Here is a 13020-nt window from a genome sequence, read left to right as displayed (position 1 = left end):
ACTCTGATATAAGAAAATGGTCTACTTAGGAAATGGCAATTCATCCTAAGCCTGCCTGTTGTTTCTTTTCTCTCTAGCTTTCAATGCAGTGTTGAGAATGTTCTTCTAGTCTGAGTAGCTAAGACTTAGAAGTGAGTCAGGGTATGTAGATGCAGTGGGGTGTTTTTCAGCTTGATTTCTCTGACCTCCAGAGTGAAGTCTTAACAGGTGCGTCTTCCCTCTCTTCCTCTAGTTGCTGATTTCTTGCCAGGGGTATGACAGAATATCAGATATTCAGTAAATGAAAGGAACTCGGAGACCAATAGAGTAATATGGCTGGGAAAACCGATTCACATATTGATAGGAAATCTAGTAGCTGTTCCAGAGCAATCAAGATATGCTGTTTGCTTTCTCTTCACGTACACAAAAAAGTTCTACTCTTATGTAACCCAAAAAGCACAAGCAAACAAATTTAAATTGCTGCTTTAAATGGCCTCTATATAGGTTTCTCATTTGGAAGTAGAATAATCATTGGAATTCATGTGTTGTATCATTATTTATTTTGCAAAAAATACTATTGATCAGAACTGAAAAGGCTTATTCTTTGGATTAACTGTTCTGGCTGCTACAAGAGAAATATGCAGTTAGTCTAATGTTGGTTACAGAGAATTCAGACACTTTATTTAGGAATTAACTTCTTGATAGAAAGTTCCTTAATAGTTGTGTATGTGTGTGTACTAGTTGATAACCCAGTGTTCCCGGGTATTTATTTATAGGGGGAAAACATCTGGACCAAACGTAATGTCTAATGTTGGATTTTCCCCCTTACCAGAGGGAGCCTCCATGTGGAGTACTGTGAAGCTGTTACCATGGCAACTACACTGTGCTGTACAGTAGAAGCCATTTTACAGCAATACAGTAGAAGCCATTTTACGGCAGTACAGTAGATACCATTTTAAGGCACAACAAGCTGTATCTTAACAGAACACAAACCCCAAGGGGTGTTAGGGGTGTCTTATCCCCACAGTATTTTTTTCAGAAAGTAAGTCATCTGTGTACCAAGTTTAGTTGAAATTGCTTGAGGCATTCCAGAGTTATGCTGGAACACACACACACACAAACACAAATACACAAACACCCGGCCATTTATATATGTATATTATTTTGCATTTGTGTATGTGTGTGTGTATACACACACATACATACATAAAATAATATATAAACACACACTACAGTATAAAATTGTCTTCCTATGTGTGTAAATGAAATTCTCTTCTCACTTTTATGGGTGGCATATGTCTTCTCAATCTCAGATCCTGTACCAGAGGCCTAGGAGATTGAGAGCTCTGCACAGTATCGTAACTGTACCTAACATTAGAGCCTTCTGGATGGAAAGCTCTGATGTCATTCCTGAAGTCTGTTGGAGCCACTCTCCCAGATAAAGAGTCACAGCCCCTCAATGCTCCTATCTTGAGGCTGGAAGCTGCTGCTTCCTGTCTTGCCAACTTCATTCTTAACTCGTCCAATGGCTTATAAGCTTCCAAAACTGCAGCCAGCCAGCCATAATGACTTTGTGAGGCAATGTAGAAGAATACTTCAAAATAAATAGATCTCTGTAAGGATGTGCAAAGCACATTAACACGTTAACTTGGAAACATTTCCAAGGCAAAACAGAGTGTTTCAGGCATGAAACAGTTGAAAACATTTTGCACAGCCCAGTGACATGCGGTGAGGTTTATGGCTGGTGAGGCACTGACGTCATCAAATGATCATCATGAAGGAAGAACTGTGACAACTTTGATCTTTGCAAGCGTGCAAGCAAAATACCCCAGGATCACGGTGGTGGGGACAGCAACTCCTCCCGCTGCGCTGCAGAGAAGAGCCACGCTGTGCAGGAGGCTCCTCAGCACTAGTCTCAGATCAGCGCGAGCCGTGGTCCCATTCCCCTCCTTCCTGAGCCAACATGAAGGGGACTGTGGCTTGTGCTGATCTGAGGCTAGCGCTGAGGAGCCTCCTGCACACGCGGTCCCATTCCCCTCCTTCCTGAGCCAACATGAAGGGGACCGTGGCTCACGGTGATCTGAGGCTAGCGCTGAGGAGCCTCCTGCAGACACAGTCCCATTCACCTCCTTCCTGAGCCAACATGAAGGGGACCGTGGCTTGCGCTGATCTGAGGCTAGCGCTGAGGAGCCTCCTGCACACGCAGTCCCATTCACCTCCTTCCTGAGCCAACATGAAGGGGACTGCGGCTCGCGCTGATCTGAGGCTAGCACTAAGAGCCTCCTGCACAGCGTGGCTCTTCTCCACAGCGCGGCTCTTCTCCACAGCGCAGCGGAAGGAATTGCTGTCCCCGCCACTGTGATCCTGGGGTATTTTGCTTGCACCCTTGCAAAGATCAAAGTTGTTACAGTCCTCCCTTCTTTAGAGGCTTTTTTAATCCTCACCTCAGTACTCGCCTTTTTCCTTTTCTCTTTTTCTTTTCTTTCCATGATGAGAGCGGTGAGGCTCTGCCTCCCCTGCCTCCCCTTACTGCACGTCACTGGCACAGCCCTATGCCTTACTGCTGAAATAGCGTTTACTTAGAAGGGATCTGTTTTGGCCTCTTTTTTTTTTTTTTTAGTCTTGCCAAGGTTCCCCTGGCCAGAAGAAGGACAAGACCAGAATTTCTTCCCTCGAACAATTCAAGATTCCTACACTAGATTCAGGATTTGGTGAAGCTAGCATCCTTCAGAAGATTCTAAGTCTGATAGCTCCAAAGAATGTCCTACACTCCACGGGAGGTTTCATCACAGAACTTCTCTCTTACCCTCCAACTGTGTTATTCAATGATTCTAAGGCATGGCAGCGCCTTGATCTATTTGCTTGAAGATTGAATTTTTTTTCTTCCTTTAAAAACACTCACTTTCAGAAGAACTTTACCTGGGTATCTTTTCTTCTCCAAGAGTGAATTTCACTGTAGAAAATGGAGATCTAGCAAGTCTCCCACCTCTGGGAAGTGCTCTAGAACTCATATGTTTTCAGCTTAAGAGATATGCTAAATAATTAATTAACAGTCTTTTTTTAAAAATAGAGGAAAACAAACTTCTCTGACTGTTTAATCACAGTCTTTTGACTTTGTTATTTATTGGTGGCTTACCTTTGAGTCTGCCTCCTAAAACATATTGTGATATTTTCCCTCAATCTGATATAACCAGACAATCAACACTTGAACAAGGAAAATAATACTTCATTTAAAATTGAATCTGAACATACTTTGTTCTGGTGATAAAAATAGTGGATGAAACACAGACAAAGCATACCATGATTCTTCCTTAAAGTTTTAAAATTACACAGTTTCACTACTTACTGCATACAGTAGTGAGATGGGATGGATATTAGTTTTGCCTTAAAGCTATGAAAAGTTAAAGCTATCATTACGTAACCATAAGAGAAACACAAGAATAGCAGTGTCAGACTCCTACAATTAGATTTCCAAATTTGTGATATTTCTGTGATGAAAAACGGATTAAATATTTAAATATATTTATGTTTAACAAAATGTTGCATCCCATCTCAACATATTTTCTTTTCTTTTAAGTAAGCTCTTTTTCTTAAATCTTTTATTTGACAAATAAGACTTTCATCTCGATTCACATATCTCTTCTTCCCATATGCATGTCCTCAGCCCAGTCACATCTTTCTCTTTGGTGTGTGTTTTTCTTAAAAGGCTTTTGAGGCAGAGACATGCATTTAAAAAAAAATCATCATCTTAGTATAAGAAATTAAAAATGGAGACAATTATAGAAAATTCCAATTGAAAGAGAAATTGCATTATCAAATATGCCATAAAAGCACAAAAAATATTAAAGTAAAATCACTTCAGAGCAGCCTGTATGATTCAATTGTAGATCAATAGTATGTAGTTAATGCATTAGCAGTAGAGCATTAATTTGCAATTACCGCAGGTGATCTGATCCTCTATGTGCTGTCCATTGACATAAATGACCTTTTGTTGAAAAGGATTCTGTAGGCATTATTTCTAGCAGCTGTAACGAGAAAAGAAATAGAACAAGTCACTTCTGATCTCTCTTGCACTCTCTCTCTCTCTCTCTCTCTCTCTCTCTCTCTCTCTCTCTCTCTGTGTATCTATCTATCTATCTATATATCTATATATCTATATATATCTATATATCTATATATATATCACACACACACACACACACACACAGCCCTAGAAATATTTTGTGTGAGAGATAGAGAAAGAGAGAGACGGCAAGATCCTGAGAGAGAGAGAAAGACAGAGACAGACAGACTCATTTGAAAATAAAATTAGGTCTGTTTTAGCCATTGAATTCTTTGAATATTCACTTGTTGTATTAGAGAAAATATATTCATCCTTTTGGCCAGGATATTGAAAAATGAATGAGGTTCTAATGATGTATTCTTTCTTCCATCCTGGATTTATTCACTGAATGAAAATGTTGTTGAATGGTTCATCATAAATCTTGCTGCTTTTAAGCAATTTTCACTGATGGTGAAATTGGAAAAGTTAGACCTGTAAAGTTGGATCTACTAGTGTCCTTCTGCTGAGCAGTGTTTTGCCAAGAGAATGAATTATTAATATCTTCACAATCCCAGATCTTGTCAATTGATTTGGAGCAAACTCTAAAATAGGTTTGAGGCATACAGACGAGAGAAGAAGAGGAAGGAAGCCATAGGAAATAGGAAAATTCAGCGTGAAAGTTAAGCATATTTGCTTTATGTTAATTTCATTCAGTTTTATCCTGTTCCTTTACTTAGACAATGTTAAACAATATTTATTTCTCAACATTGGCTTTACAGTTGAGGAAGATGAAGGGGGAAAACTCTTACATAGGATGAAGCATCTACATTTTATAGATTTATTTTCAGCTCTGTAGCTCTGTAATCAGCATTATATTGAAAAGTTATTTTAAAAAACCATGCATTTTCTAAAGCAATCCTCCCGGTCAACAATAGTGTCTGGACTATCTGGCCAAAAGTCATTTCTTCAAAGAATGAAGAAATTGTTTCAGAAACTGAGATTTTTTGTAGTGTTCTAACACCATCCATTTTGCTCTTACAATACTTGAAAATTATCCGGGCAAAAAGGCAAGCAGAAGGAACTGTGTCTTGTCTGTATGAAAGGGGGAAGGTGTTGCTTTATTCCTATAGGACTTTAGGGGTCAGAGAACTTTTCTTCTTTTATAGATCACAAATGCACTTCTTTCGTGGACACAAAATTGAGTTCACAAATTCTTACAGCCAAGCTGATGGAGCCCAAAAGCAATTTTAACAAAAAGAAAATATAGCAGTTTTGAAGGAATAGGCTCAAAAGGATGAGAGGTTAATCACTCCATGACTAAATTGAGGTCCCAAGACAGAAAAATTGTTTTGCTAGCTAGTTTTGATAGACTTGCTGCTTACAAAAATATGGCCCCTGGAGTATGGGCCTCAAAATTCTTGCTTTCAGTATTGTTCATTACAGATCTCTGTCTGTCAAAAGTGCAGGCCAATAAAAGTTCATCCAGAATGGACTCCAAAAAGAGAATCCCTTGCATTTTAGCTCTCTCCGTGCCCTTCTCCTTAGTGTTTTCAGTCTCAGTGTTTTAGGACAGTTTCCAAATTGATAGACTTGTTGATGTCTAGGTGGCCTGGACTTCTTGGCCTGCCATCTTTCAGTCCTGACATCTTTCTCTATTAAGCTGAAGCAAAAACCTTCCCTAGGAGCTGCAATGGTAAAATTACACCTGTAATAATGCTCTGTATTTTAACTGCGCTCTATTTTTTACAAAAGAAAGGAAACTTTCTTCATTATAAGTTATTTAAATGATTTTGTTTCAAAATAGGTAAGTTTGATTTTAAAAAGGGATTGATGGTTTTTTAGAAATACAAATTTAGTTTTTGGCTTTCTTTAATCCTTTCTTCCCAGGAGAAAGAATTGAAATACACTTGTAATACGCATACACACTCCCTGGTTATCAAAAATGCAATCACTTGATTTTACGATACATAAAGTAATGTGAGAAAATTTGATAAATGATGAGCATTTCAAGTGGATTGTTTACCATATTTTACTGCTATGAAAAAACACAAATTAAAAGGAAGGTAGCAAACATACATTTTTCTGCTAATATTAAGGTTAGCATGAGTAGAAAAGCAATGCACAAGTTGATATTAGGCTAGATAAATATATTTTATTTGGGCTCTTAATAGGATTGAGACATTTTTCACTGATGAGAAATACTCACCTTTTATATAAAGACATGAAAAGAGTTTGGCTGCATCAGATCAAAAGAACATATATCTGATCAACATTTCCCACAGAAGCAAAGCAGGCACTTCCAGGAACCTCAAAACCAGACAATACCAGTGGTGGGATTCAGCCAGTTCGCACCACTTTGGGAGAACCGGTTGTTAACTTTCTGAGCAGTTTGGTGAACTGGTTGTTGGAAGAAATCATTAGGGCTGAGAACCAGTTGTTAAATTATTTGAATCCCACCAATACTATGTATTTTTATTATTTGATTTGATTTATATACTGCACATCTCACTGAGACCACTGTAAGCAGCAAAACAATGTTTAAAACAATAGAAATATCAGATAAGAATAATCAAAAGCATACAAAGGCAAAAAAACAACAACCATTCAATAGTCCTTGCTCATGTTGGGCTCCAATATCTTAGCAATGAATTTAGGGAATTGCTTTCTATCAGGTCATCTTATTGGTTCTTTTGGGGTACGGTTTTCAGACCAGACCAATTTGTTTTTTTAAAAAAATATATGTAATACTACCATCAGCATGAGCTCATTGGTCAACTTTTTTTTAAACATTTTGGTGGTATTCTTTATTTGAAGGGAGCAAGGAAGAACAAATCAGGGTGTCAATCAAGTGATGTCATGAGCAACCTTCTCTGCAGTCGCATAATTTTGATATGTCTGCCTCAAAAGCAAATTCCATTCAATAATTTTAAAGCAGAGGTACGAGATCATTGTCCAGTTCCAAACAGAGTTTGACTATAAAGAGAAAATCCAGAAAGAATCATATAGATTCCTCATCCTGGCTTACTGGAACTTTTAATTGTTTCTTAAATTTTGGAAATTACCAATGAAACAATTAATAGTGTTTAATTGGTCTCACGATGCCTTGAGCAAGAATGTAGGAATGCTACAATGAAATTGGTGATGCATGAATTAGAATTTATTTTGTCTTCCAAAACTACCGTAAAACCAAATAAAGGTGAAGATTTATTTGGACCAGTTCTGTATTTAATCATTACTGAAAGCTCAGTTGAAATACGAATGGCTTTCATAGTTAAAACAATAAGGATGACTGACTCTTTGTTCAAAATGAATGTTCTTATCTCAGCTCATAGTCATCGCTGTGTTCTTTAAACAAATATTTTATTTTCTTTATTATACAAAAAATGAATAGAAAAAAAAACCCATACAAATTTTCTTAAATATGAAAGAGGGGCAGCTAAAACATTAGCAGACATATAGAAAAAAAGTTGAATTGGTAAAGACAGCATTATGTGAGAGAACAAACATATATCATCAGTCCAAGATCCTAAATCTGAAATATCATTTTCTTTCCATTGTAATTCTTTCCTACCCTCCTTGCTCTATAAACCCAAAGTTCTTGATATATTTTAATATGCAGTTCAGCTTCACCTTAGTGTCCCTATATTTATCTTTTCAATTTACTGTATATTAAGAAACTTATTAAATAAAAATGAGCAAAACTGGAACAAGTCCATATTCCATTTATCAATGGCCACTCAATCATTTTACACTTCCAGTCTTATGAAGTCGATGATCAATCCCTTCAAACATTATCTAACTGGTACATTAAACTTGGGAAAAATGAATACACAGACATACAGACACACAGACACACACACATACGCACAGACACACACACACACACACACACACACACAGTGGTGGGATACAAATAATTTAACAACCAGTTCTCTAATAATTTCTTACAACAACCAGTTCACCAAACTGCTCAGAAAGTTAACAACCGGTTCTCCCAAAGTTGTTTTAAAATGCCTGAATATCTAATTTTGTAGGACTGGAATTTGTAGCTTCACAAATATTAGCTGCATTTGACTAAAGGATGATATACATTATTCAAAACAAGTTTCAAGGTTTAGTTGGCCTTTTTCTTTTTTTAATAAGAATTTTATATTTAATGAGGATCAATGCCTCTTGCCTAGAATATTTTATTGCAGTTTTCTGTACTTCCCAAAATATTATCATAAACTTATGGAAATGATTCCTTTTGAATTAAAAACAATTAAGATAGATCTTCCATTAATGTTTTTTCTAAAAGTGGGAAAAATTGTTTTAACTTTTTAAACTAAAAATGATATAAAATAAAAACAGTGATAAATTTGCTTCCTACGCAATACATGATAATAATACTTCATGCATACTTTTAGTGCTTTATCATTATACAGCATTTCAAAGAAAAAGTCAACCAGTTTAAAAGTAAAAATACAAAATAGCTTGTCTATTCTAGTATCTTTCAAAGATACAAAGATTCTGAGTAAAGAATTTTCATTGCTTATCCCATCAATATGAAACTGCAAGGTCAAAGGATGACTTCTTAATAGGATGGCATTTGGAAAGCTCTTTTACTTAACAATCTTCTGTCATTTAGTTCCAAAGCTGAGCTAAGTCTCCATCTTTGGAGGAAGCAAAATGGCATTCTTGTAAATGCTGGAATTTTATCAATTCAACAAAATCTAGAGGAAAAGGATAGCAGAGTGAAACATTTGTGATCTCTCATGAATGCGCTGCAATCACTACAGCATAGATGAAGGAGCCGTGGAAACATCTCCAAAACTCATTTTGCTGTCCTTTGATAGCTGACATTGTTTTTAAAGCGATACATGGAGATACATCAGTTTTGACAGTATAAATACCATGTACAACAATTAACATAAGATAATAGTCTGTGTTTGCAAGGTACTTCTTTGTATCCTGGCGTCTCGGATGGCAGATGTAAAGAATGGAAACTGTGGACACTGCATTTTGGACAATGGAAATGCAAGCATTTCCAATAATTGACATAACTTATCTACGGAGAATGTGTACAAAATGATAATTTCAATATAGATTTTGAAGATTACCCACAGGGAACAAGTCTGTGAAGGAAGACTAAGTGGATTAATCAACAGCGGCTGTCCCAAACTAGTAATCCTCAAATATATTAAACCAACTTGCATAATTCCCCACAGTAAATTCTGTAGTGACATGTGCTAACTATAGTTTTCTAAAAACCATACATCTCATAACAAATCCCAAACCATGTTCTCCTGCCTTTGTATTTTTAGTTCAAGAATTTTCTATCCATAGAATCACTTGGCTGCTTCCAACTCTGTGAATACAGATCCTTGGGATCTGTAAAACTACTATTTATTTATTTTATTTAATTTATAGCAATTGATCATTGATGCATTTCAAAAGGCAGTTTGGTTCAGAGTGAAATCATTCAATGGTACTTCTTCAACGCATGCTTTCAAATCATAATGTAACTCATGTAACTCTACTGCATATTGTTTTGAGGGTCAAACATACTCTGTGTGCCTTAATTTTGTACTAATTGTAGCCATTTCAAGCCCATCAAGACGTGTTTATGTTAGTAGCTTTTCCATTATCTGAACATGCTTCTTATCTGCGTTCCACAATTTGTCCCTCCAGAAATCTCATATTTATAGGCATGTATCATTATTATCTACAAGGTAGTAGTTGGACCTGATAGCTTCCTGATTTACAATAATTATGCTGTTATTTTAGTTTATCTGATAAATAAATGATAACCATTAATTAGAAATCAAACCTCTTGTACATTTCAAGTACATGAATATTGTCAAAAAAAGAACAAGGTTTCAACAAGGCAATTTGACTTAGTTTAAGCATATAGAACATTATAGTTTTTATCTACCTATCCAGCATTCCCTTATGTTTTCCAAAGAAGTAAGGAAAGCGTTCCTCGTATATTTAAAAATTAGAAGCCCTTAGCAAACAAAGACATTTAAATAAATCATTGGTTGAATTTTACAGTTAAATAACCTGTGGAGGAAATTATAAAGATAATCTCTATAATTGTTCTGAAGAAATGGAAAGAGGGAGGAGAGAGAGAGAGAAAGAAAGAGAAAGAGAGGCAGCGCTGAAATCTATGGGAAGCATAGCAGACCTAATTAATGCTTGCGGTGTTCCTCCAGAGAAACAGGTTTTAAGTAATGTAAATGGGCTGCATAAGAAATGTTCTTGTGCATATTTTATACTTATTCCTTGTTTCTTCCTACACAGTTGTATGCACATTATTTTAAAGGGTAACATGTATTTTTCCCTCCTGGAATAAAAAGCTTGTAATATAGCACTTGACACCAGAAACGAAAGTTTGATAATGCTATCTGGGATGTTATTAGCTGTGGCCTTGAAAGTTGAAGGAGTTAATTATAGATGTCCAGTGTCTATATCTGTGTATGTGTGTATGTGGGCACTTTTAATATCTTTTTTCCCCCCTTGAGATAGTTGACCATTTTCTATTTCTTGACACATGCAAAGATACTTGGCTTGTTTATGAATAATAAAACTCTGTTAGTAATACAGTCCATTCATAAGAACATTAGGAAGCTACCGTAAGGTGGATCAGGGAGTCCTATGTGCTGACTTAATAGCAGTTTTTGTGGGGTTTCCAACTCTTTCTAGATATACTGAGAATTGAACCCAGAACTTTGCACGCTAAAGAGATGCTTTGTAACTAAAACCTCAGGAGCTGCATAATACATTCTACATCTATATTACATGTTAGATACTAGGATAGAATATATCTTTTTATTTTGTAATGATGTTTGTTATGTGGTAGCTTTGCAGTTATTCTGCTCAAGAACAATAATTTTATCTTCCGGTTCTAAAACCTGTATAAAACCCTCATTAACATTACTGGATCCTACTAATAATTATGTGCATTGAAATAAATGTTTACTGTACTACACATCTGCAATTAAAAAATATAGAATACTTGAACTTGACCGAAATGACAGAACATAATTGGTGAAATGTTGATGATTGGTATACTGACCACGTAAAGAAAAGGGAGAGAGGGGAAATGCAGAATGATTTGTTCATTCCTTTCAATCTGTTTATTACTTGCATCAGAAGTGGTATTCAGCAGGTTCTGACCAGTTCTGGAGAACCGGTAGTGGAAATTTTGAGTAGTTCAGAGAACCGGTAAATACCACTTCTGACTGGCCCCACCCCCATCTATTCTCTGCCTCCCAAGTCCCAGCTGATCGTGAGAAAATGGGAATTTTGCAGTAACCTTTCCCTGGAGTAGGGTGGGAATGGAGATTTTACAGTGTCCTTCCCCTGGAGTGGGGTGGGAATGAAGATATTACAGTATCCTTTCCTTGCCATGCCACATCCACAGAACCGATAGTAAAAAAAATTGAATCCCACCACTGACTTGCATAATAGATTAGCAGGTGAAACAATCCAGGATTAATGGATGTCTTATGAAGTCATACATTCTGAGCAGCTGTTGTCTATGATCACTAGATACCAAACCTTTTGATCATAACATCTATAAGAACACATTTCCATAATAACATTGGATATCTGTCTACTTTAGGTATGCAGTGCAATTCAGAACCAAGACTATACTGTAATTGAGGACTACTGCACAGGGCTGAAGGCTCTGCTATATCTGGAAAGCCTTGAGGAACTTCAAGACTGGGAAGGACAGAGCCCACCAACCATACAGCATCAAAAAGGAAAACCCGTACCAAAAATTTCCGAGTTGATTGGAAAGGTAGGATAATGGTTGCCTTTGGTTTCTTGCTTTGTTTCTTAATACTTAGCTGCAAAAATGTGTTATATTATATTATATCATGGTGTAGACCAGAGGTATGTTGCTCCCAGTTTGGCCCGGATCAGGTGAACCGGTAGTACCGGCAGCGGGAGGCTCCACCCACCTGCCCTGATGCTTCTGCACATGCGCAGAAGCATCACGCACACAAGCGCACACGAGAGCACACCCTAACCGGTAGTAGAAAAATTGGCAACCCACCTCTGGTGTAGACAATTCTTTTGTCTTTCTGATGGAAGAAAACACAATGGTCACAATTTCAGCTCTGTTTATCTCCTCCATTGCCAAGTTATACTCAACAAAAATGCCAGTGGTTGCAAAAAGGCTTCTGCTATGGGGCCAGTTATAAACATCTCTTGGGCCGGTATGGGAGAAAAGTGATGGCCTAATCCCATTGAGCCTTACTGATTACTGAAAAATAAATTTGTTTATTATTGTGATGTTGTGGATTTGGCTAGTATTTTTACAGACGTACTAAGTAATGTGAATTGTTCATTTGTGTAATTATTCAGATCTTTAGAATAGGGGCAGGGAACACTGTTTGTGTGAAATGATTGTCAGTCTGCAGAAACAATCCAATGTGAGTTGAATATAGTACCTGTGTTTATGGAGAGAAATCCTACAGCAACCTAATCTTGACAGTGTCTATGGAGATTTTCAGTCACCCAGGTCATGGTAGTCCCAAATATGTTTTTTCAAAAGGCAACTGGACTTTCTTTCAACTGGATACAAGAATAGAGGAAGCCTGGGTGCACATTCTGCCTCCCATGATAAAAATAAATACTACTGCAAATGTTTCAATGTTTTTCTGTTTTGTTAGCCTTCCTCCTAAGATTCTGAGATAAAGATGCAGCCATTGTTTCAGATTTAACAGGGAAATATACAAAATTGCTGCAGAAATTACTTGAACTTTTATACTAAAACAGTATAACTTCACACACCATTAATGAAAAATCTCAATAAGATGCAACAAAATCAATATACTGTACCTTCCCTTATGCTCTATTTAAAATATAGTGAGGTGAAGAAAGGAAGGAAGATGACCTTGATGGACATATGTAGGCTCTGTTGCTTAGGCAAAAGGAAATGAAGGATTTTCAGCCCAGAACAATGAGCTCATACTCAGAAGTAGCTCCGGCAGATGTCTCCCTAACCC

The 13020-nt window shown here is 36.8% G+C and overlaps 1 protein-coding gene across 2 annotated transcripts in view; it reads left to right on the top strand.

The window, feature by feature from the left end:
• The window catches only part of DPYD (dihydropyrimidine dehydrogenase), a 628073-nt gene that overhangs the window by 547513 nt on the left and 67540 nt on the right, over window positions 1-13020 (top strand). For both annotated transcript variants that reach the window (XM_081946459.1, XM_081946458.1), the window contains one exon: window positions 11628-11807. In XM_081946459.1, coding sequence (XP_081802585.1) covers window positions 11628-11807 — 180 coding nt within the window. The remainder of the gene's footprint in view (window positions 1-11627; window positions 11808-13020) is intronic.

This window comes from Natrix helvetica (assembly GCF_964273705.1).
Source record: "Natrix helvetica genome assembly, chromosome: 3".
Classification (NCBI taxonomy): Eukaryota; Metazoa; Chordata; class Lepidosauria; order Squamata; family Natricidae; genus Natrix; species Natrix helvetica.
Note: the sequence above shows the minus strand (reverse complement) of the source record. Positions and strands in the feature narration are given on the sequence as shown.